The sequence below is a fragment of the Giraffa tippelskirchi genome, chromosome 11 (genome assembly GCF_054371585.1).
Source record: "Giraffa tippelskirchi isolate mGirTip1 chromosome 11, T2T-mGirTip1v1.2.pri, whole genome shotgun sequence".
NCBI classification, from domain to species: Eukaryota; Metazoa; Chordata; class Mammalia; order Artiodactyla; family Giraffidae; genus Giraffa; species Giraffa tippelskirchi.
The window spans coordinates 95,786,040-95,812,825 of record NC_137285.1 but is presented as its reverse complement, the minus strand read 5'-3'; the positions used below and the strand labels follow the sequence as shown (position 1 = coordinate 95,812,825).

General features: G+C 37.3%; 1 protein-coding gene across 4 annotated transcripts in view; it reads right to left on the bottom strand.

Annotated features, from left to right (window-relative positions):
• Positions 1-1,965: 1,965 nt before the first annotated feature.
• Positions 1,966-26,786, bottom strand: part of FDX1 (ferredoxin 1) — a 35,883-nt gene continuing 11,062 nt past the window's right edge. For 3 of the 4 annotated variants that reach the window (XM_081544137.1, XM_081544138.1, XM_081544139.1), the window contains 2 exons: positions 12,391-12,520; positions 1,966-3,828 (listed from right to left, as the gene is read on the bottom strand). In XM_081544137.1, coding sequence (XP_081400263.1) covers positions 3,702-3,828; positions 12,391-12,520 — 257 coding nt within the window. In that variant the 3' untranslated portion in view covers positions 1,966-3,701. Of the gene's footprint in view, positions 3,829-11,289; positions 11,412-12,390; positions 12,521-26,786 lie in introns of all 4 variants that reach the window. The other variant, XR_014069384.1, reaches the window with a different exon arrangement.

Sequence of the window (26,786 nt, the reverse complement as noted above, 5' to 3'; positions counted from 1 at the left end):
ATTCAAAAGGGAAGAGGAATAAGACATTGATTAGGTGATTTATTACTAACAGTTTCTGTAAAAGTAACACCCCTCACTGTAAAGACCTTTCCCATCAACTTCTCAAGTTGCTTTGGGTAGATTTAAATTATCTTTTAACTTCCTGTTTCTGTTGTCATAGTCTCCTTTATTTCTGTCTGCTGGTGATCATGTCTTCCTCTTGCCAGCTGGCTGGCTAATTTTTCAGTTTCTAGCAACTTTGAAATAGAAGAAAATCTGGTAAAAATAACTTGATATCATGTGATGTGTTGATATGTTAAAGGAATCCTGTTGCTGCTTCACAAAGATCATGTTTCTATTCTTCAAAACTTTTCCAACAAGAAACAAAGTTTATATGTAATTTCTGAATATCTATGAATGGTTTACATTTAGAATAAATTTTCACAGGCTGTTTTTAGGAATATGCATACAATTATTTTGTTTTTTTTATTTACAGTGATATTATCCTACAAATAAGAAAGTCATCAAAGAAATTTTGATCCCAAAATGTGGTTTACCACAAAACTTCAAGTAGCTTAAAAAAAGGAAAAGCAATTATAAGAGCTGTAAAAAAGGAAGAAAAAGAAAAAAGTGGGAAAACATATACTGAATCTAAACTTACCTCAGAAAACATTTTTCCAAGTGAAATGTAATTGTTCTATTGCTTAATGACCACAAAAACCACATGGATCACCATGTGATACTTAAGTAGTTATTTAAAAAGGACAAAAGTTGCCCTTTAAGACAAAAATTTGACAGTATTTTTCACAGTGAAAGATAAGCAAAAGGTTTTGGAAATTCTTAGAATTGTTCACTTAAAAAAACAAATTCAGCAGTTCTGAATTACTTCCATAATTACAGGATGGTTTTATCTGTGAAGACCAAATACAACATTAAGTATTAGTACGTAACCAACAATTATAGACTACTGTGCCAAAGGAAGATGCATTTCTTGATGGCAAAGTGACAGAGAAATGTAAACTGAAAATTACCCAGCTTTGCAAGGAAGCCTATCTTTCTTCTCCTGGATTTAAACCATTGAGAAGAAAACTGTGAGGAGTCAGAATAAAACAAATGCACCATCATAATAAAGGAGACCTAAGAATCTGTTGAAACACAGTCCAAGAGTAAAACCTAGCCCCTCTTAAAAAGCTTAGAACACTGTTAATTAAAAGGCTAATCTTCACAGGCAATGAAGTGCTACTAAATTAATCTGAAAGTAATGGTTCCTGTGATGGCTTAAAAATGTTGTCCGCAAATTCTGACATTCCACAATGCAAATGATGGGTCAGACTTGGTGTCTCACTTCTAATGAAACAAACAAGCAAAAGCAATACTCCATGACTTTCGGATTCTGCCTAGCAATGCTTATACGCCCTCTTAGGGCACTGGCTCTCAGAAACCACGTGCCCTGCTGTGAGGACACTCAGCTCACAGGAAGGGATCATACATACAAGAGTGTTTCGGTCAGTGGCCTCTGCTAGATCCCCAGAGGACACCAGCACCAACTTGCCAGTCACACGAGGGAACATAAGCCTTCAGATGATTCCAGCACCTGGCTTCTAATGCTCAAAGTGCACAGACGTACTTGAAGCTAACTCAACTTTACAATTCACTTTTCACTAATTTTTTTCTGCCCTTCCCCATTAGTCCAAACTAGTTACTGTTTCATTATACTTCCAAAAGCATACTTCGTACCCCTTTATTATCATTTATCAGTTTATTCACAGTAAAGATAAAATACTAATGTCTGCCATGCACGGATGGTGATGTGAGGGGCTCAAGCCCCCCCGGCCCACAGGACTCTGCCTGCGTGCTCACCGCACACCACATGGCTCTGTCTTGGCCGAGGGACGGTAGCCTACTCGTTCCCTTCTTAGGACAGAGAAACCCTCATCCATAAGATATCCATTCTGTTACAGGGAGAGATTTATAAATCAGCATTACTTTTTTTTTTTTTTTTATAAATTTATTTATTTTACTTGGGGGCTAATTACTTTACAATATTGTAATAGTTTTTGCCATACATTGACAAGAATCAGCCATGGGTTTACATGTGTTCCCCTTCCCGAACCCCCCACCCCCCTCCCTCCCCCTCCCATCCCTCTGGATCATCCCACTGCCCCGGCCCCGAGCCCTTGTCACATGCATCGAACATGGAATGGTGCTCTGTTTCACATATGACAATACACATGTCTCAATGCCATTCTCCCAGAACGTCCCACCCTCACCTTCTCCCTCAGAGTCCATAAAATTGTTCCATGCATCTGTGTCTCTCATTCTGTCCCGCATATAGGGTTATCGTTACCATCTTTCAGATTCCATATATATGCATTAGTATACTGTATTGTTGTTTTTCTTTCTGGCTTACTTCACTCTGTATAATGGGCTCCAGTTTCATCCATCTCAGTAGAACCGGTTCAAATGTATTTTTTTTAATGGCTGAGTAATATTCCATTGTGTATATGTACCACAGCTTCCTTATCCATTCATCTGCTGATGGACATCTAGGTTGCTTCCATGTCCTGGCTATTGTAAACAGTGCTGCGATGAACATTGGGGTACACGCGTCTCTTTCAATTCTGGTTTCCTCGGTGTATATGCCCAGCAGTGGGATTGCTGGGTCATATGGCAGTTCTATTCCCAGTTTTTTAAGGAATCTCCACACTGTTCTCCATAGTGGCTGTACTAGTTTGCATTCCCACCAACAGTGTAAGAGGGTTCCCTTTTCTCCACACCCTCTCCAGCATTTATTGCTTGTAGACTTTTGGATAGCAGCCATTCTGACTGGTGTGAAATGATACCTCATTGTGGTTTTGATTTGCATTTCTCTAATAATGAGTGATGTTGAGCATCTTTTCATGTGATTGTTAGCCATCTGTATGTCTTCTTTGGAGAAATGTCTGTTTAGTTCTTTGGCCCATTTTTTGATTGGGTCATTTATTTTTCGGGAATTCAGCTGCAGAAGTTGCTTGTATATTTTTGAGATTAATTGTTTGTCTGTTGCTTCATTAGCTATTATTTTCTCCCATTCTGAAGGCTGTCTTTTCACCTTGTTTATAGTTTCCTTTGTTGTGCAAAAGCTTTTAATTTTAATTAGCATTACTTTTTAAAGATTACAAAGACAGACCATTCTGATCAGGATTAAAAACACACACACACACACATCTAATTTTTAGTTTACCCCTCTAGCTCAGTCAGAACTGAGACCAAACATCTTTGAGTGCTTTATTATCTGTGCTCAAACTTTAAATAAGATATCCCTAATTTCCCCAGTTTTAACCTAAACACGTACACTTCTAGTACTGACCTTCTAATTTGCAGTATGACCCTAGACAAGCCATCTTACATCTCTGCCTCCACCCACATCCAAGAGAAATAATGACACCCTTTTTTAACCTACTTACTTACAGGTAAGTAGGCATAAGATTTATGTTGCTGATCAAACACAGGTAAAATATATAAGGTATTATCATATTAACTACTTTCTAATATTTGTTTTTATAATTTTAATCAAAATAAAGATGGCATACTTTCAGAACTACAAAATTCAGCAGTTATATCAGACGAATTAAGTAGTAAATCTAGTCATAATAATAAATCCATTCATTCATGTTCTCATTTAATTACATTAAGAAATAATCATTATAAAAATAGGTAAAATGTTGTGAAAATATTCCTATTTATTCTATCTTCGAGGAGTTCATGCCCATATCAATGGACTCTCTGGCATCAGACACGGCATCAGGTACTCGAACAGTCATATTGTCCATAGCCTTTGTCAAACAGATCTGGCAGCCCAACCGCGATCTGTATAAAAAGGGGGAAGGTGCGGTTTAGTATTAAGTATATCTTATTCACAAGGCAATGCAGTTAATAGGACCTTTTCTTACCCAGAGCATTGGGATTTGTTTACCTTTTAAGTTTTCATTAAGTCAAAAAGATACATCCAACCCTTTCAACTAGAGGATAACAGAATGTAAACATGAAAACACAAAGTGTGATATGTCAAGGTTTTATTTTAATTTCTAGTTTCTATCTTCTACTAATTGTTTCATCAGAACTACTGCTTTTTGGTGACAGGAACGACAAGCAATGAAACAATGGGAAGACACAACAGTGGAGAAGAGAACTGAGGTTTTAGCAACGCCAAGAGAATAATTACCTTACAGTCACAACCACACTGGGAGGTGACAGGCACATCAGAGGTATTCACCTCTTTAACTGAGTTATGGGAAATATGTTAATACTATGTATTGAATTTCACTACCATTCAAAATAATTCCAGCCCATAAAGATTATACTATGGCTGATTCATGTTGATGTTTGCCAGAAACCAATACTGTAAAGCAATTACCCTTCAAATAAAAATAATTTATAGAAAAAAATAATACAAAACAAAAATTAAAAATACAGAAACAGCATAAATTGATAAAAGGAAAGTAAATATTTATCACTGGAAGCATAACTGTAATTCCATTTTTTTTGCAGAATTATGACCAATTTTCTTTTTGTTTAAAAAGGAATCTTAAACAGTGATATACAAATCTACGTCTACATAGCTCTAAGTCTAAGTATAAACAGATCTTTCAATAAGCATAAAATATTAAGTTATAAGATCATTTTACACCATATTTTAATTAGCAGAGCTTTTTCTTTCTTAATGGCACGTAAAAATAAATACTATATTCGTCTCATACTCCAACTGCCTTCAAAAAATTTGATGGAATGTGATGTGCAGGTCTTGGTTTCATCAACATACTCATCAAGCACCTGCTGAGCATCTAAGGGACAGAACTAAGCGCCAGTGGGTTTGCACAGAAGAGCACTTCACTCCGATCCTTACTGAGCACCTCTTACATGCCGGGCACCAGGGACGCCATGAGGAGGCAGCACGGGGGGTAGAACCAGACAGACCAGGGGTCCAGATTCAGCACTGAATATGGTGTGTTCACAGGCAACGTTCTTAATCCTGACAAATACTAGTTTCCTAATGTCATCCTAAAGATGGATAATAAGAGGGTTCCTCACAGGACTGCTTTAAGAATTAGTTGCTAATATCAGTATTAAGGCATGAACTTTAAACCAAATAGAAGAGCTGAGACACCTTCGCAAGTAATTAACGTGTGACATTGTAACAAATGCCATGAGAGAGAAAGCTGAAAGGTCTGAGGAGAAAGCACTGACTTTTGGCTGGGGAGATGGTGTTTCTAATGGGTTCTAAAGACTGGGTAGAATTTAATATTTAATAAAAGATAAAGGAGAAAGGCACGTGAGGCAAAGGTAATAGGGGCATGTTTGAGTTAATATGGGTTTCTGACTTGGCTGCTGTGCAGGCCAGACAAGGACAGGAAGAGTGATGGCCTGGAAAGGTAGTCAGGCCACAGACAGCTCTGAACTCCAATGAAGGGGTGGTTCATGTTTTTACTAGTGAGCAATGAGGGACCCTGGGAGGTTTCTGAAAGGCAGCAAGTACTACAGTCATGGGCTTCCCTGCTGGCTCAGTAGTAAAGACCCCACCTGCCAATGTAGGAGACACAGGTTTGATCCCTGGGTTGGGAAGACCCCCAGAAGAAGGAAATTGGCTTCAGTTCACGGGGTCAAAAAAAGAGTCAGACACAACATAATGACTCAACAACAACGAACAACTACAGTCATGGAAAATACTGACTGCTGATTGAAAAAAATCCCTTTCTGCCAGTAGTTCCTATTTGTTGAATTAGAAACAGCCCCGACAATCTTGTGCACAGAATGCTCCAACTACCACACAACTACACTCATCTCAGTTCAGTGCAGTCACTCAGTTGTGTCCAACTCTTTACGACCCCATGAACTGCAGCACACCAAGCCTCCCTGTCCATCATCAACTCCCGGAGTTTACCCAGACTCATATGCATCGCGTCAGTGATGCCATCCAACCATCTCATCCTCTGTCATCCCCTTCTCCTCCTGCCCCCAATCCTTCCCAGCATCAGGGTCTTTTTCAGTGAGTCAGCACTTCTCATCAGGTGGCCAAAGTATTGGAGTTTCAGTTTCAGCATCAGTCCTTCCAATGAATATTCAGGACTGTTCTCTTCTAGGATGGACTGGTTGGATCTCCTTGCAGTCCAAGGTACTCTCAAGAGTCTTTTCCAACACCACAGTTCAAAAGCATCAATTCTTCGGTGCTCAGCTTTTTTCACAGTCCAACTCTCACATCCATACATGACTACTGGAAAAACCATAGCCTTGACTAGACGGACCTTTGTTGGCAAAGTAATGTCTCTGCTTTTTAATATGTCATCTAGGTTGGTGGTAACTTTCCTTCCAAGGAGTAAGCATCTTTTAATTTCACGGCTGCAATCACCATCAGCAGTGACTTCTAAGCCCCCCAAAATAAAGTCTGCCACTGTTTCCACTGTTTCCCCATCTATTTCCCATGAAGTGATAGGACCAGATGCCATAATCTTAGTTTTCTGAATGTTGAGCTTTCAGCCAACTTTTCACTCTCCTCTCTCACTTTCATCAAGAGGCTTTTTAGTTCTTATTCATTTTCTGCCATAAGGGTGGTGTCACCTGCACATCTGAGGTTATTGATATTTCTCCCGGCCATCTTGATTCCGGCTTGTGCTTCTTCCAGCCCTGTGTTTCTCATGATGTACTCTGCATATAAGTTAAATAAGCAGGGTGACAATATACAGCCTTGACGGACTCCTTTTCCTATTTGGAACCAGTCTGTTGTTCCATGTCCAGTTCTAACTGTTGCTTCATGACTTGCATACAGATTTCTCAAGAGGCAGGTCAGGTGGTCTGGTATTCCTATCTCTTTAAGAATCTTCCACAGTTTATTGGGATCCACATAGTCAAAGGCTTTGGCATAGTCAATAAAGCAGAAATAGATGTTTTTCTGGAACTCTCTTGCTTTATCGATGATCCAGCGGATGTTGACAATTTGATCTCTGGTTCCTCTGCCTTTTCTAAAACGAGCTGGAACATCTGGAAGTTCACAGTTCACGTATTGCTGAAGCATGGCTTGGAGAATTTTGAGCATTACTTTACTAGCCTGTGAGATAAGTGCAATTGGGCGGTAGTTTGAGCATTCTTTGGCATTGCCTTTCTTTGGGATTGGGATGAAAACTGAACTTTTCCAGTCCTGTGGCCAATGCTGAGTTTTCCGGATTTGCTGACATATTGAATGCAGCACTTTCACAGCATCATCTTTCAGGATTTGAAATAGCTCAACTGGAATTCCATCACCTCTACTAGCTTTGTTCGTAGTGATGCTTCCTAAGGCCCACTTGACTTCACATTCCAGGATGTCTGGCTCTAGGTGAGTGATCACACCACTGTGATTATCTGGGTCATGAAGATCTTTTTTGTACAGTTCTTCCGTGTATTCTTGCTACCTCTTCTTAATATCTTCTGCTTCTGTTAAGTCCATACCATTTCTGTCCTTTATCGAGTCCATCTTTGCATGAAATGTTCCCTTGGTATCTCTAATTTTCTTGAAGCGATCTCTAGTCTTTCCCATTCTATTGTTTTCCTCTGTTTCTTTGCATTGATTGCTGAGGAAGGCTTTCTTATCTCTCCTTGCTATTCTTTGGAACTCTGCCTTCAGATGGGAATATCTTTCCTTTTCTCCTTTCCTTTTCATTTCTGTTCTTTTCATTATAGGGGACTGGAATGCAAAAGTAGGAAGTCAAGAAACACCTGGAGTAACAGGCAAATTTGGTCTTGGAGTACAGAATGAAGCAGGGCAAAGGCTAATACAGTTTTGCCAAGAGAACACACTGGTCATAGCAAACACCCCCTTCCAACAATACAAGAGAAGACTCTACACGTGGATGTCACCAGATGGTCAACACTGAAATCAGATTGACTATATTTTTTGCAGCCAAAGATGGAGAAGCTCTATACATTCAGCATAAACAAGACTGGGAGCTAACTGTGGCTCAGATCATGAACTCCTTATTGCCAAATTCAGATTTAAATTGAAGAAAGTAGGGAAAACCACTACACCATTCAAGTATGACCTAAATCAAATCCCTTATGATTATACAGCAGAAGTGAGAAATCGATTTAAGGGACTAGATCTGACAAAGTGCCTGATGAACTATGGATGCAGGTTCGTGACACTGTATAGGAGACAGGGATCAAGACCATCCCTATGGAAAAGAAATGCACTCATCTCACATGCTAGTAAAGTAATGCTCAAAATTCTCTAAGCCAGGCTTCGACAGTACATGAACTGTTAACTTCCAGATGTACAAGCTGGATTTAGCAAAGGCAGAGGAACCAGAGATCAAATTGCCAAAATCTGCTGGATCAACAAAAAAGCAAGAGAGTTCCAGAAAAATATCTACTTCTTCTTTATTGACTATGCCAAAGTCTTTGATTGTGTGGACCACAGCAAACTGTGGAAAATTCTGAAAGAGATGGGAATACCAGACCACTTGACCTGCCTCTTGAGAAATCTATATGCAAGTCAGGAAGCAACAGTTAGAACTGGACATAGAACAACAGACTGGTTCCAAATAGGGAAAGGAGTTCGTCAAGGCTGTATATTGTCACCCTGCTTATTTAACTTATATGCAGAGTACATCATGAGAAATGCTGGACTGGATGAAGCACAAGTTTTGCTCAAGATTGCTGGTAGAAATATCAATAACCTCAGATATGCAGATGACACCATCCTTATGGCAGAAAGTGAAGAACTAAAGAGCCTCTTGATGAAAGTAAGAGAGGAGAGTGAAAAGTTGGCATATACTCAACATTCAGAAAACTAAGATCATGGCATCTGGTCCCATCACTTCACGGTGATTTGCTCCCATGGCAAATAGATGGGGATACGGTGGAAACAGTGACAGACTTTATTTTCTTGGGCTCCAAAATCACGACAGATGGTGACTGCAGCCATGAAATTAAAAGACGCTTGCTCCTTGGAAGAAAAGTTATGACCAACCTAGACAGCATATTAAAAAGCAGAGAGCCTTACTTTCCCAACAAAGGTCCATCTAGTCAAAGCTATGGTTTTTCCAGTAGTCATGTATGGATGTGAGAGTTGGACTATAAAGAAAGCTGAGCACTGAAGAACTGATGCTTTTGAACTGTGGTGTTACAGAAGACTCTTGAGAGTACCTTGGACTGCAAGAAGATCCAACCAGTCCATCCTAAAGGAGATCAGTCCTGGGTGTTCATTGGAAGGACTGATGTTGAAGCTGAAACTCCAATACTTTGGCCATTTGATGCGAAGAACTGACTCACTGGAAAAGACCTTAATGCTGGGAAAGATTGAAGGCAGGAGGAGAAGGGGACGACAGAGGATGAGATGGCTGGATGGCATCACCGACTCAATGGACATGAGTCTGAGTAAACTCCAGGAGTTGGCAATGGACAGGGAGGCCTGACGTGCTGCAGTCCATGGGGTCGCAGAGTCGGACATGACTGAGCGACTGAACTGAACTGACCATCTTCAATTATGCATTAAGCTCTCTCAACAAGAGAGAAAATGAGGGAAGCCAGTTCAAGCCAAGGCAAGTCAAGCGAAAATGAGATAAGACAAAGACTGTGGTGAGCCCTAGAGAGACTGTTGGTTATACTCTTGGTGTTCATATAAAATTAAGTACAGTAATGCTAGTCGTCCAGGAACTTGGGGAAGAGTATGGAAAATGCTATCAATGATATAGGGCAGAATCAAGTAAGCATAGTAAGAGAAGAACTGGAAGTATGTGGAGAACACAGGGAACCCCTCCTGGTTCTGTAACCCAAGAGGATGAGGCATGGTGCTGTGGCTGCTCTCACTCCCCTACTTCCTCCAGGAAGTCTCCGGCTCTAAGGTGGACCAGTGCAGAACCTCCAGAGAAGAAGCCGGACAGCAAGTCGTCCTTGACTGCATTATTAACCCCACAAAATCTCCCACTTGTGCAAACCCTGAAGACATCTTCTACAGCCACTTTGTCACATACACCTGACAGCGGAAATATACTAGGTGTGTTAACTTGACTTCTAAAGTTTGGTTTTCAAAGCAAAGAAGCAGCTTCAAACTGTAAGAAACCAAGGGCTTTGGGGTCCAATGTAACTGATTCAAACCAGGGCTCTGTCATTTTCCAGCTATGTGGCCTTGAGCAAATCTCTGAGAACTAAGCCCTGTTCTATAAAGTGGTGATAATACTGCAAACTCTGAAGGTTAGAATCAATCTTTGTTAAGATTGTAGGCATTATAGCAAGTGTCTGGCATTTGAATTACTATTATTATAGTTAAAATGCCAACAACAACCACTGAGTGAATGCTTTTTCCATCAGACACTAAGGAGCTGCACGTGCATGTATTAGTTGACATGACACAACAATCCTATGAGGTAGGTACTATTGCATTATTCCCATTTTACAAATATGAAGATGAGACCTCTGTGTAGTATCCATGGAAACTGGTAGCAGGGAGCAATGACAACTATCAAAAATAGATTCACAAATAATTCCTGAATCTATCAACGATTAATTCCAGAAATAGCTGGTGATGCCCTTTGTGAGTCAGGCACTAGAGATACAATGATGAAATACTGGATCATCAGTTTCCTTTCACCAAAAGTAAAAAAAGTTAATTGGAAGTATTAGAAGATAAGTTCTGGATCCTAATAAATCTTCTTTCATCTATTTTTATTCAAGGAATTAATATTTGTCACAATTTAATGAGTTGGGATGAAATGTAATACTTTTTTATGGTATTCTTGAAGGACAGATTTGATAATTGAAAGAAATTATAATGAAAAGTTTTACCTACTTGAGAGAATACAGTTTTTAGAAAAACTTAATATATAATAATAATGTTAAAATGAATAGTATTAATTGTACATTAAAGAAAATTAATCAGAACTTATTTTTGTTATTAATGGATCATCAGCCCATTATTAATCAAGGCTAAGTACACTCTATAATAACATTAAAATGCTCTTCCATCTAAAAATTTAGGACACTTTCATCGAACTTAATTTTAAAACAAACCTAGATCTAAAGACTGAGTTTCCTTATATCTTTGGAAGTAGATAATACCCTAGAAATAGAAGTTTACATGCAGTTACCATTTTTGAACAAAATTATTTTCATTCCATTTTATTGTGCTTTCTAAATCCTACCTGTTAGAAGCATTATACTCTTTCCCCACAGAGCATTTCTACTAAAATTCTGTGCACTTAAGAATACCACCTATAAAATGTCATAAAAGCTATTTCTTGCTTTCCATTATTTTGTTCTAAAATTTTTGAATTTTATTATCAAAATTCGTGGCTAGCTTACATTTGCAACAGGTCTTGTACCCTCTCACAGTCGTGTATCTCTCCTAAATGTAGCTCTCCCTTTCCTCTCATTGTTTCTTTTCGTTCAGAGTATTATCTGTTGCATGCACCTATAAATTTTATCTGAATAAAAGAGCAAGCAGTTAGCTATGGTTTACCCCTCACATTGAGAGAAACAATTTTCAGAACCAAATCCTTTAGAACAGAAAAGGAGATGTTGATAGAGAATGTGGCACCTGTAGATGTGAGGGGAGACTGGTAGGTGGCAGCCACAATAAATACCAATGAACTAAAAACTTTTGTGAGGATTACAGAGTTTACATCAAGGGTCTAACAAAATGGTGGTTACAAAATACACATGAAATAAAGCTTATTATTACTCTTTTTTATTGTTTTAAACTATTTTTCATTAGGGCCACCAAACGTGTTAAAAGTCAAAGCCAATCTGAAGTAAACTCTGATTATCTTGCCCTTTGAAACATTAAATTAACTCCGTATCTTCCCTAACTCAAACCAAAAGACTAGGTAATTAAAAAAAAAGGTATCACTTGATCACTTACTACTATAAATCTTACCACTTTTAAGTTTAAGAATAATTCTATTAATAACAAGAATAAGACCTGAATTTCTTCAATGTACAATTAAAACTATTCATTTTAACATAATTATTATATATTAAGTTTCTAAAAACTGTATTCTCTTAAGTAGGTAAAACTTTTCATTATAATTTCTTTCAATTATCAAATCTGTCCTTCAAGAATACCATAAAAAAGTATTACATTTCATCCCAACTCATTAAATTGTGACAAATATTAATTCCTTGAATAAAAATAGATGAAAGAAGATTTATTAGGATCCAGAACTTATCTTCTAATACTTCCAATTAACCTTTTTTTTTTTTTACTTTTGTTAAAAGTAAAGTTTCATAAGGGTTAAACTGTAGAATACATGGAGAAATGTCACATATTTGATATTCAGAGTTTGCGACTTATCTGTCTACATGCATGCAGATTACATGTCTCTGGTCAGAGACAGACATGAACAAATAAAACTTTTACCCTCCCAGATGATTCGTACAACAGAAATGGTCTGAAAATCTTACCTATCTGTTAGTCCATACGCCAGATCAAGCATGTCATTCTCCTCATCAGTGATTGCTTCCAATTTCTCAAATATGTGCTGTTCAAAGATGAGGTGACAGGTAGAACAAGCCAAGGTTCCCTCACATGCACCTACAAAAGCAACAAACAGTGAACACGCTCCTCTCTACATTCAACAAGATTCAAAATCGACTGGAATTAAGTAATTTCTAAACTTAAAAATGAGCATTAGCACACATCAATGGTACTTTATTTCTGAATAATAATGAGAATTAGGGACAACTCCCCATACCCAACACACACAGAGTTGGAAATCACTTTCAAATATTACTTTTAAGAGGTTATAGGTTAGAAGCTGTGAGGGAGACTCAAAAATACAAATCCTAATATGAAAGAGTTTACAATTTAATAAGACATGCATAGATACAAAAATATATGTCTTTTAAATTTATATAGTTAATAATTTACATACAGCTGTGGAAGTTACTTACCTTTTTCTGGAGAACTCAAGAGGGATCAGAAAGTAATCAAACTGACATCTAAATAAAGTTAAATAATCTTCCCTCTCAATCTTTCTTTATAATCAGGACAGAATCAAATAAGTCACTTTAAGAGTCACACTGGTTTAAAATAAAGAGAATATTTCTCCTGCTCCATGTTTTTAAAAGTCATTAATTTGACAGCTATTTATTGAGTGCCTATTATATGCCAGGCACTACAAAAAGGGAACTGAAAAGTCATCTAGTCCAACCAAACTCTGACTGAATATGCTTTCCAACACCCTTTTCCCAGGGTTTACCCAGCTCCTGCTCGAAAACTTCTGACAAAGAAATCCTCCTGCTAAGCCAGTTGATTTCATATTTGGCTGCTTATGCGCTAAAGTCTGTCACTCTAACTTTCCACCTACTGCTCCAACTCTACCCCATGGAGTCGAATCCTTTTCTTCTTTCTAGTTCTACTGAGGTAAAATTAACAAAATTGTAAGATATTAAAAGCACACATCGTAATGATTTGATATACGTATATGCTATGAAAGGACTCCTCTCAGGACTCAAGTTAATACACATGTAACCCCATATATGTCTACTTGTTTATTTTCCGTGAGAACATGTAAGGTCTACTCTCTCAGCAAGAGTTATCATTGTAGCCACCATGATTTACATTTGATCCTCAGTCCTTAATATCAGAGGTGAAATTTTAAACCCTTTTACCTGTTCACCTATCTCCGTGACCTCCACTAAACCCCTGGCAACCATGTTTCTACTTTCTGTGTCTATGAGCTTATTTAGTGAATCCTTCTAAACAACAATCCTTCTAAACAACAGCTTTTCATATATTTAAAAATGTTCTTTCTTCTCCAGGCTGAGCATACCCAGGTCCTTCAGATTTTTCTTACATAGTAACATAGTTCTAAATCCCTTCTCTCAGTCTGGTTGGGTTTTCCTTCAAATACAGCATCCAAAAGATGACCCATAAAACAGAATCATCCATAATCATGTTCTCATTAAATTCTACCTAAAAAAGTTAATATGGTTTGCTTTTTAAATAATTTTTAAAGCCATTATACAATTGTAAAGATTATAGACTCTTAGAAGTAACTTCAGTTGGATTTAGATTCTTTTGGTCAATAAACATTAAATAAAATATTAATAGAACTATTATCAATAATTAGTGAATTTCTTACTTTTCCTGTGAAAAAATTTATCATTGTAACAAGAATTGGTCTTTCACAATTTAAACATGTTACTCATATTTTATTATTTTAAAACATAAAGAAAGAAGAGAGGTTTCCTTAAACATTCATTTTTATTAAATTTCATTCAAAGCAGATTTTATTAAATCTCATTCAAAGCAAAACAAGATGAAGCAGAGACATACCACACAGTGACGTACAGGGGTCTTAAGCATGGACTCTGGAGCCAGATTCCCTGGCTTCAATCTCAGCTCCACTTTTCACTAATGGCATCACCTCGGGCTATTTCACCCTCCATGCCTGAATTTCCTCAGTAGTAACCGTATCAACCTCACACGGCAGTTGCAAGCATTACATATGAATGTGTACTTATCATATGCACTTGCAACCATGACTGACTGGTAGAGTAAGAACTATTCAAGTGTTGGCAATTATTATGATTTGGAAGTTATAAGAAAACTTAAGAGAATTTCAACTTTCTTATATATTAAATTATATGTTTATATATTAAATATATAAATATGTATATACAGTACATTTATGTAATACACAAATATATACCCACACCAATAGTTATTTGAACAAGCAGTTTACTTTTCTATTTTTGCATAAACTTGAGGCTTTTCACACAAAAAGGTAAATGGATATATTTCACTTAAAAGGAAGTGAGCTTCCTCTGCTTAAAAAAAAGTAGGTAAGTTGTTGTTTAGTCGCTAAGTTGTGTCTGACTCTTGCAACCCTATGGACTACAGCCCACCCAGCTCCTCTGTCCATGGGAATTTCTCAGGCAAGAATACTGGAGTGGGCTGCTATTTCCTTCTCCAGGGGATCTTCCCAACCCAAGAATTAAACACACATCTCCTGCATTGGCAGGTGGATTCTTTAGCGCTGAGCCATCAAGTAGGTAGGTAGAGAGGTAGAAAGAAAGAAACCCTCTGCAGTAAAAGGAGAACTGGTGTAGTGCAACCCTGAGGCCAGCTGGGCTCTCAACGAATCTGCCATACTGTCTGCTGTGTCCTGGGCAGGCCTCTCAAGGACCTCAGTTTTCTTCTCATCTATATCATGGGAGGTTGAGGTAGATGATATCTAAGGGCCAGTTCGCTCTAATATTTTATGACTCCACAAAGAAGAATTATAGTTCTTAATGGTTTTGTTCACTAGCATTCAATAAATACATACTAATTTTGCTTTCTGTTTTTATCTGATCAATACCCAATCCAGACAAACTCAAAACTAAAATGTCAAATCCATCTGGAGATACTGGGGGACAAAGTTCATGAAATTCAGCATTTTTTGTCTTAAAATGTAAGTAAAACCCTCCCTAAAATATACCAAGCAACTTCCCTAATTTAAAAAGCTTCAAATTTTTATTAAAAAAAAAACCAAATCCTGAGAACTGCAAGCAATGCGTAACAGAAGATGCAAGAAAAACAAACTCACAATCCTGGGCAGAACACGGAGTTGGGAGCTGGCTGCAGAGGCAGACAGAGGACCAAGCACAGAGGTCTCCGGAGCCCTCCTAAGGAGCCTGAGTGTGTGCTGTAAGCACAGGCTCCGTTTGCCAGCACATTGGGTGGGTAAACTGTCACGCTCTCAGGGGGTGGGTTGCCACAGAGATGTTTCTGGCTGGGGATTACCAGCAACTGTCACTCCACCACCCCTCTTGAATCCAACCCCTGGAGAACAGTGGTTGCTGCTGAAGTTCCAGGAAGCTACTAGAGGATTTTGAGTAGGAAAGTGACACGGCATGTTTATTTTGAATAAATCCTGCTGGTGCCTGTGTGTAAAGGATGGGTTTGACATGGACAAGACAGAAGCAAAAGTCACGACATTTCACCAGAGAGGAGGGGGAAAAGAGGAAAAGAAGGACAAGAGACTGAGAGAGTCAAGGAGACACCTCCCCTGCCCACCAAGAAAAGGAGTTAAAATACAAATGTGTCAACTGGAAGACAGAGAACCAGAAAAGGGTGATATCAGAAAAGCCCAGGGAAGAAGCCAGTGCAAACAATATGGTCTCAATCATCTTGGAATTCACCGAAAAGTTCACATGCCAATAAATCCCTGCAGAAAATTTAGGACATTCCTTTTTTTTTTTTTTTTACCACCTGGTCAGTCAAAATGAAGAGTTACCATCCGTGTTCCAGGTCTTCACTTTCTTCCCTAGGAAATCTCAATTCTTTTAACCTTCTCTTAAAGGCTTTATTTTCATTCTCTAATAATTTTCATAGCTCCTCTCAGGAATCTTGCCAGCTGATTCCACATCTTGCTTAGGATGCCAAGTTCAGAGCTGAAGAGAGTATTCTAATAAGAATTTGACAAACGTTGAATATATACAAAAGATTAACTTTTATATATCAAGTTCCTATTACACATTCTAGTCTCATATTTATTCTTTAGATAAACACATCATGCTTGGGATTCCTCCTTATTTTACAGTTTCTTTCAAACTTTTTCTATCACAAGTTGTCAACAGATATGCTTTTCTTATTCTTTGTACTGGGAAGAAACTCAAATATAATATAAACTTTAAGGCTCAGGATGAAATCAACTCAGCCTGTATAAAATGGCTATCACTGAACCAGAGACACATATAGTCATATTGTGGTACAAGTTATCACTATAGAAAAAAAATCTGGAGCAAAGATTTACAAACCCTGTGAATAGTACTTACAAGAAGAAATAGTCTATCCTGCAAAACTCCAAAATAATAGAACAGTCTGAGCATTTTGGGGGAGGGTTTCTTTTTTTCCCTTAAACTGTACATTCTATAAAAAAAAGAAAAAAATTAGAGAACAGTGAAGACATGTCTCTGATAAGGTGTTTGGAGGAAAAAAAGACTTTAAAAGACAGCCTAAAACTGTCAGAAGAAAACTTTAAGTTACTCCTTTTTTAACTTTTTTTTCATCTCATGATTTCATCATGGGTATTTCTGCCAATTTGTTTCCTGGTCTTGTAATCAGAGGTAGGCCCCAAGTCCATAAACATCTGACTTCTGTCTTTTCGGTATACAGATCCATGAATCTTAACACATGTATAAGTTAGTGTACCCACTACCACACCAGGACACAAAGCAGGTTCATTACACAGAAGAAAACCCTCGTGCTTGCTGTACTCTCAGAGGCACAGCCTGCATTTCTCCATTCAGGAAACAATTCCATTTACAATAGCATCAAAAAGAATAAAATACCCAGGAATACACGTACCTAAGGAGGTAAAAGAACTATACTCAGAAAACTCTAAGACACTGATGAAATTAAAGACAATACAGACAGACAGAAAGATATACTGTGTTCATGGGTTAGAAAAATTAATATTGTTAAGATGACCATACTATCCACAGCAATCTACAAATTCAACACACTTCCTATCAAATCGCCAATGGCAGTTTCCACAAAACTAGAATAAAATTTTTTTAATTTGTATGGAAACACATAAGACCTGAAAAAGCCAAAATAATCTTGAAAAAGGACAGAACCATAAGTATCAATCTCCCTGACCTCAAACTGTACTACAAAGCTACAGTAGCCAAAAGAACATGGACTGGCATAAAAACAGACACCCAGATTAACGGGACAGAATAGACAGCCCAGAAACCAACCCACGCATCTGTGGTCAATTACTCTATGACAAAGGAGGCAGAAATATACAAGGGAGAAAAGAGTCTGTTCATTAAATAGTGCTGGGAAAACGCTATTACATATAAAAGAATGAAATTAGACAAATTCTCTAACACCATATACAAAAATGAACTCAAAATGGAGACAACACAGTCTCTTCAGTAAATGGTGCTGGGAAAACTGGCTATTACATGTAAAAGAATGAAACTAGAACATTCTCTAACACCATATACAAAAATAAACTTAAAATGGCTTAAAGACCTAACTGAAAATCTGAAATCATAAAATTCCTAGAAGGAAACAGAATACTCTTTGACATCACAGCAATATTTTTTTTTGGATCTGTCTAATAAAGCAAAGGAAATGAAAACAAAAATAAACAAATGGGACCTAATTAAACTTTAAAGCTTTTGCAGAGTAAAGAAAACAATTGACAAAATGAAAAGACAACCTACTGAAGAGGAGAAAATATTTGGACACAACTGAGCAACTTTCACAAGATATGAAGACAACCTGAGTGTATGCCTAAGGATGAAAGAGTAAGATACACACACACAATGGAGTATCATTCAGCAATAAAACAGAAGAAACCCTGCCATGTGTGAGACAAGAGTAGACCTTGAGGGATTATGCTAAGTTGAAATAAGTAAGACAGAGAAAGACAAAAACAGTATGATCTCACTTATATGTAGAATCTAAAAAAGTCAAATTCCTAGAAACACAGAGTGATGGCAGGGGCTAAAGGAAATGGGGAGAGTTGTCAAAGGGTGTAAACTTTCAGCTTTAAGATGAACAAGGTCTGAGGATCTACTGTAAAACATGGTGACTACAGATACAACACTGTGTTATATATTTGACATTTGCTGAGAGTAATCCTAAATGTTTTAACCACCAAAAAAAAGGAATGATGTGAGGTTAACCCTATTGTGATCATCATTTTGCAACTGATATGTGTATCAAACCATCACATTGTACATCTTAAACTTACACAATGTTAGTTGTCAATTATATCTCAATAAAACTAGAAAACAAAACCAATAGTGGTGATGGTTACATAACTCTGAATAGTCTAAAAAAAACCTGTATACTTTCAATGAGTAAACTATATGGTATGTGAATTAAATCTTAGTAAAGCTCTTCCCAAAAAAATCAACTAGATGTATTTTTTTTTTTGCTAATATTAGACCGCCTTGCATACTGTAACATCAAGTTTTAATATCTGTACTACACATACTTCTTCCAACATTATCCTTCTCTTCCAAAACTGGCTGTTCTAGTTCCTTTGTTTTTCTGTAAAAAGTTCAGAATCGCTTGTTTGTATCTACAAAAAATCCTGCTGAGATTTTAATGGGAAATGTAACAAATCTATATATCAATAAAAACTGACATCTTTACTATGCTGTCTTCAAATTCATGAATATAGTATGTCTCTCAACTACTTAAGTCTTTGCTTTCATCAGAGATTTATAATTTTCAAGATACTGATGTTGTATTTTGTTAAACCAAAAAATTTCATTTGGGGTAGGTATTGTAAATGTTCTTTTAAAAAACTTTTTTGGTTCCCAACTATTCATGCTGGTATACAGAAATACAATTGATTTTCATGGGTTGATCACATACTAGGACCTTGCTAAACTCACTTAGGTCTAAGTTTTTTTCTTTTTTAAGATTCCTTGTGATTTTCCATGTAAATAGCCATCTAAAAACCAGACAGTTGTATTTCCTTCTTTTAAATCAGTATGCCTTTTTTTTTTTTTTTGCTTCATTACATCTAAAGAGCCTCTTGGTGAAAGTGAAAGAGGAGAGTGAAAAAGCTGGCTTAAAGCTCAACATTCAGAAAACTAAGATCATGGCATCCGGTCCCATCACTTCATGGCAGATAGATGGGGCAACAGTGGAAACAGTGGCTGACTTTATTTTTCAGGGCTCCAAAATCACTGAAGTTGGTGACTGTAGCCATGAAATTAAAAGATGCTTACTCCTTGGAAGGAAGGTTATGACCAACCTAGAGAGCATACTAAAAAGCAGAGACATTACTTTGCCAACAAAAGTCCATCTAATGAAGGCTATGGTTTTTCCAGTGGTCACGTATGGATGTGAGAGTTGGACTATAAAGAAAGCTGAGCGCCAAAGAATTGATACTTTTGAACTGTGGTGTTGGAAACGACTCTTGAGAGGCCTTTGGACTGCAAGGAGATCCAACCAGTCCTTCCTAAAGGGGATCGGTCCTGGGTGTTCATTGGAAGGATTGATGTTGAAGCTGAAACTCCAATACTTTGGCCACCTGATGTGAAGAGCTGACTCATTTGAAAAGACCCTGATGCTGGGAAAGATTGAGAGCAGGAGGAGAAGGGGACGACAGAGGATGAGATGGTTGGATGGCATCACCGACTCGATGGACATGGGTTTGGGTGGACTCCGGGAGTTGATGGACAAGGAGGCCTGGCGTGCTGCGATTCATGTGGTCGCAAAGAGTCGGACATGACTGAGCAACTGAACTGAACTGAAGACTTCCATCATGATGTTAATAAGATGGTAAGAACAGACATCCTAAGCTTGTTCCTAAGCTTACGAGAAAGGCATTTCGTCCTTCACTATTAAGCATGATGTCAGCTGTAGGTTTTTGTAGATACCTTTTAGATACCTTTATCAGCACCAGATCTGCACCAGAGCTGATCTGGCACTGCCCACTTGTCTTCAGTTAAAACGTAGGAGCTGCCACCAATTCTGTATCCTATTTGACACCAAGTTCATGTCCTTATTGACCATCCCTGCAGCTCCAAAGTCCACTAAAGCCACAACCCAAACTGCACACACTACAGGCAAGAACAAAGTGAATGACGCTCCCCTTGGGCCTCATCTTCTAACTTTTCTTCCGCATTACAGAATTCCCAGGTTTCTCTCCACCATGAAATCACCAGCATTGAAAATCAGCAGTAAATATATTCCTACTACCAAACTGGGATGCAAAGTGGTGTTCCTATAGCATATGAGGGGGTACGTGCATTGTGCATATGCAGTAGGTGGGCCCAAGGAGTTTAGAAGTTCTTGATCTAGTATTAAAAGTTAGACGTTGTAATGCAGTCTCTCATAGAAACCAGGCTAAAAATGGTTAGTTAGCTATTAAGTTAGTTCTGTTGGTTGGCCTGAAAACTTAGCCATCATGTGTAACAGTATTTCCATGGGAAAACAAATTCCAAATGCTAAGAAGTTGACCTGAAAATGAATCTGGTAAACAAAACCTATCCCAAAAGTGAAAAGTTTATTGTTTTTTATGCTAATCACACACATAGGGAACAAGTCCACAAAACAGTGGGAGACAACTTATCAAACAAAAAAGGATACACAAGCAGCAACTAGTATAGAACCTTCAATCTAAAAATGATAATCTAAAATAAATTTTAAAAGTTAAAATGATAGCTGATCAAAATATGGGTACATTGGTACAATAATACAAGTGGAGAGATGGGAAATGAGAGTACAAAGGTTATGTGACTTATGCTTATACACAATCTCAAAGCAGTACTGCCAGCTATTGGCTTTAAGTGTCTTTGTAAATGGTTGGCTAAATAAAAGTAAATTAACAGATAAAATGTGTAGATATGTGTATGTATATACACATGTATATATGTATCTATATACTTATATACTTATATATACAGATACATACTCACAATATATTAAACATAACATGATCACATTTTATGAGGAATACATTCTCAAAGATTTTGAAATTGTTGGAAGTCTCATAATTTGAGTTATATTCTCAATGAAACCAAATGGGTTCTTACGGTCCATAAATCTTTAATCTTCAAGTCATCATTTTTGTTGCAAAATATACTTAAGTAAAACAAACATTTGAAGTGAAATTTTTTACACTACTATGTCCACCTTTCAAATGATCAAAAATACTCCATGCCTTACAACAGATGATAATCTGATATGACTTAGGGACACATTACAGCCTCATGAGCCCGTGGTACCAACATTTTACCCATCGTCCAATAACTGTCATGAATTTAAAGGTATATACGGTTTAGTGTTGCTTTAATTTTGCTGGCATTTGCCCTAATAATTCAGAGTTCTTTCTTCTAAATTAGCAGTGATAGAAATTATGACAGGTTTTTGGCTTCCTTCATTGCATTCTGTCACATTTAACTTCTGTTCCCAAACAATTCATTTTCAGATGCATTTTTCAGCATTAACACTTAACGAATGCTTGGCTGAAACTGTCATGGGCTTTAAAATGATATTAAACTATAACCACAGTTTAAAATATCAGCACTACAGTCAACAAAAATCACACAGACATCAGATGTCTGGAAACAGCATAGTTCACATGATACTGACAAAAGCTGACAGATACTGGCTTATAATTGTAAAAGATATCGAAACAAATATACAATTTAAAATTCACACAGCCTGCCAGCTTGAAATTATGGGATTCTTGACAAAAGTTTTGGGCTTCACAGTACTTCTCATTTTACCAGAGTAAGAAACTTAATGTTATTAATCTGTACAATTTCAAACACGTATAATTTTAAAATTATGTTAAGAATAAGTAAGGTATTTTGTTTAGTAAGGCATGGCTACTGGCTAACTTCAAGGCTGATGATGAATAAAACTTGTTGTTTGTTTTTAACAAGACTAATACTAAAGATTAAAATTCCTGTCATAAAAAACTAATTCCCAGAGTAAGTCAGCTATCTGCAGACTACTGCTCTTTCATGTAACTTAAGAGTTTTCCACCAGGAATAGATTGTTTCATGAGTGTGTGTGTGTGTGTCTGTAGCTTATATTATACTAAGAAAACTTGGAGCTCTATAATGATGTTGACAAGAAAGATTGCTAACCCCTTTCTCAAACAAAACTCCAGAGGAAAGCTATGCTGGAATATTATATCCTAAAAATATGAAATGATATATAAATATTAAAACCTAATTTTCTAGAGTAAAGCTTGATTTCAGAGCCAGAAAGAATTAATTAACATGACATGAATAAATATTTATATGATCATTATCAGGACCACACAATACACATAATTTCCCTCAAAACAGTCACACAAAGGAAATACATAGTAAGAAAATATATCTGAGATAATAAACGAGGTAAATTTGATCAGAGAGGTGTAACTGCCCCCTAGTGACAGAATACTGTAATACTGAAAACTTAAAGATCATCCAAAAAAACTACATTAACATAAAAGTTGGAAATAGGAATGTTTATAAATTTATTGCTTCCAAAATTTACTTTTTACTCACTGATCCACTCATTACTTTACTTCATATATGAAAACAAGAATCACTTTATCCTTCTTCACAGTCCCCAGGGAGAAAGATGCAGAAATAAACACATACATAGATTGTGATGCGATGAAAGAAATAAACAGGATGCTGTGATGGAGAAAAACAGATTCAGGGTAATAAAAGAACTCCTATTTTGGACTGGGTGGTTAGGCAAAGTCCCTCTAAGGAAGTAACATAAACTGAGACCAAAAAGATGAAAAGCAACACATAAAGGATTTTTCAGGAGGGAGAGGAAAGGTGTCCCAAGCAGAAAAAAGTGTAAAGTGTATATACAAAGTCTTCAAGCTAGAAATTCTAGGTGAGTTCAGCTCTTGATAAATGGCCAGTGTGGCCAAAGTGACAGAAAGAACAATGAGAAGTGGGAGAGAGGAGGAAGGGCAGATGGAGCCAGGTATTGCAGAGGCTAGCATAAGGAATGTAGATTTTATCCTAAATGAAATGGGAATTTATTCATGGTTTTTAATCAGAGGACCTGTCTTATTTGCATTATGATGAATGACCCCAGCTGCTGGGTTCAAAAGCAGAAGTACAGCTCCTGGAACACATAACTGGCAGCCCCAGGCAGTGACTGCAGACATGGTGAGAACAGGACCCACTGGAGACAAACAGAGAGCACATCTGATAGGACTTGCTGACAGCCTGAAGGGAGAGGACGCGGAAGAAGGAAGAATACAAGATGCTCTCCAGTTTCAGGTTTGAGCACCTGAGAGATGCTCGTTGCTGATAGTCAAGATCCTCGGAATGGTAAGTTTCAGTGTGGGGGTGGGGTGCGGTGGAAATAAAAATCTATTTAAATATGACAACTTTTTTCAGTTCAGTCGTTCAGTCTCGTCTGACTCTTTGCAACACCATGGACTGCAGCATGCCCGGCTTCCCGGAGCTTGCTCAAACTCATGTCCATCGAGTCGGTGACGCCATTCAACCATCTCATCCTCTGGGGTCCCCTTCTCCTCCTGCCTTCAATTTTTCCCAGCAACAGGGTCTTTTCCAATGAGTCAGTTCTTCACATCAGGTGGCCAAAGTATTGGAGCTTCAGCTACAGCATCAGTCCTTCCAATGAATATTCAGGACTGATTTCCTTTAGCATGGACTTGTTTGATCTCCGTGCCATCCAAGGGACTCTCAAGAGTCTTCTCCAACACCACAGTTCAAAAGCATCAATTCTTTGGCGCTCAGCTTTCTTTATAGTCCAACTCTCACATCCATATATGATTACTGGAAAAACCATAGCTCTGACTAGACAGACTTTTGTTGGCAAAGTAATGTCTCTGTGTTTTAATATGCTGTCTAGGTTGGTCATAGCTTTTCTTCCAAGGAGCAAGTGTCTTTTCATTTCATGGCTGAAGTCACCGTCTGCAGTGATTTTGGAGCCCAAGAAAGCCTGTCACTGTTTCCATTGTTTCCCCATCTATTTGCCATGAAGTGATGGATACCATGATCTTAGTTTTCTGAATGTTGTCTTTTTTTTTTTTTTGAATGTTGAGTCTTAAACCAACTCTTCACTCTCCTCTTTCACTTTCATCAAAAGGCTCCAAGAAAAGATATAAAGTAGGAAGTTGCACAATTTTCAACAAAAGATATAAACAGGAAGTTGAATCTGTAAGTCCAGGCCTCAGAGGGACAGTGTGAGCTAACAATAAACAGTCTATGGACATCCAGATGGAATTTAATGTCACAGAAGGGATAAGATCACCCAGAGAGAAACTATACAGACACTCTGAACCAGGCCAGCCTCACCTATGTACACTGTTCACCTGTTGAGTATGACTAGAACAAGAGCAATATTTAAAGCGTCTCCTGCATTCAGCTTTAGAAATAAATGAAACAGATGGCCCTGCATACCTGCTAAGTCTCTTCAGTCGTGTCCGACTCTTTGCGACCCTATGGGCTGTACCCTGCCAGGCTCCTCTGTCCATGGGATTCTCCAGGGAAAAATACTGGAGTGGGTTGCCGTTTCCTCTTCTAGGGGATCTTCCTGACCCAGGGATCGAACCTGAATCTCTTATGTCTCCTGCATTGGCAGGAGGGTTCTTTACCAATAGCTCCACCTGGGAAGCATAGTTGTCCCTTATAATGTTGTTATAATCTCTTCTTTATAAAAATAGTAGTTCAGACTTCTTGATTTCATTTCTTCCATTTTTATTCTAGAAAGTGACTTAGGCTTAACTCTTATCTTTTGTGAACCTAGTTTAGCTTATCTCAAATTTATATATTTACATGCCCAAAATTCTGGACACATTAGGATCCTTGATCTTTAAAGTATCTCTTCTATGTCCATGTAAACAAATGCAGAATTCTTATTGAACTACTAAAGACTGTGTTAGCATTAAATTTTCGGTACTTCTAGGAAACTGGGGGGAAAAGGACTCTCTTAGTGTTTATCTCTGTGTGTTAGGAGTATGGGAAGTTACAATGTTTTAATGTATTTTTAAAATTTGTTATAATGAACAATGAACCTGTAGTAATAACTATGCTAACAAGAATAGCTAACATTAATTTAGCCTTGCTTAGATAAACTCATTTGATCTCTATAGAAACCTTACAAAGTACTTAAGTACTAACATTATTTCTGTTACCCTTAAGGAGACAAGGTATGAAGAGGATAGAGATCTAACTGAAGGTAACAAAGGAGGCAAAGTGACAGAGCTGGGAAACAAACACAGGCAGGAACTCCATTCTTAACATTCCAGCCAACAGTTTTCCAAAAAAAAAAAAATTTTTAAATTGTGACTCACAGTATGAGCCCCATTTTACATCACAACCTGGTTTACATATACTTTGTAAAATAGTTAAACAAGCATTTCATGGAATAATACAAAAGATGGTGTTTTTATATTTTCTTTTTAATTACTTTTAACTGGTAACTGAGAGCTACTAAACTAATTATATGACTAATGGTTGCAAACCGCAATGTGAAAAAGTGTTACTGCAATATATAGTCATGAATGATGAAAGAAAAAATACTTAAAAAAAATTTAAAGATACTTTCAAGTATTAAGGTCAGAATATGCTTTCATTTCAAAGAAATGGAAAGCAACTCATGAAAATTATCTACTGTAAATAAAGTATTTTACATTATTTTGAGAAAAATGTAGCTCCATGTAAAACAGAGGTTAAAAGCCTTTCAAATAAATGTTTAAGATCAATTTTCATTTTCGTTAATTTTTTTGGTCAAACAGCACATTTAAAGAGCCTTTCCTAATGGCTAAAAATAAATAATACCTCATCAGAAAAACAGGCAAATAATTTGAACAAACAGTTAATAAAACAAATTTTACTAAGTAATTCTTTCCCTAGGAATTTACCACAAGGAAATTATGGCACACAAACACAGAAAAGTATTCTTGGGGATGGTTCACCTTAAGGGTATTTGTGATAGCTGAAAACTGGAAGTCACCTAAATGTTCTAACAAAGAAATGGATTAAATATACCATAGCATTAAAAGCTTCCCTCCTGCTTCCCTCCTACCAGCAGGTAACCACTGATATTTGTTTTCAAGACTCCTTCCACAGTCTTGTTGTTTTTTTAATGGAGTAATATAGTATCCCCTTGCATGACTAAATATCAGTCTTCTATCAATGGGCATTTGCTTCTTTCAAATCTTTTGTTCTCACAAATAACTCTAGAGTAAAGAGTCTAGTCTATACGTCTATTCATAAAGCTGAGATTGAAGCTGTGGAGAAATGTATAAAAACAGATTTGCTGGAACACAGCCTCCACATTAGCCTTTCCAGAACACAAAAGATTAGCTTTCTCAAGGACAGGAAAAACATTCTTTACT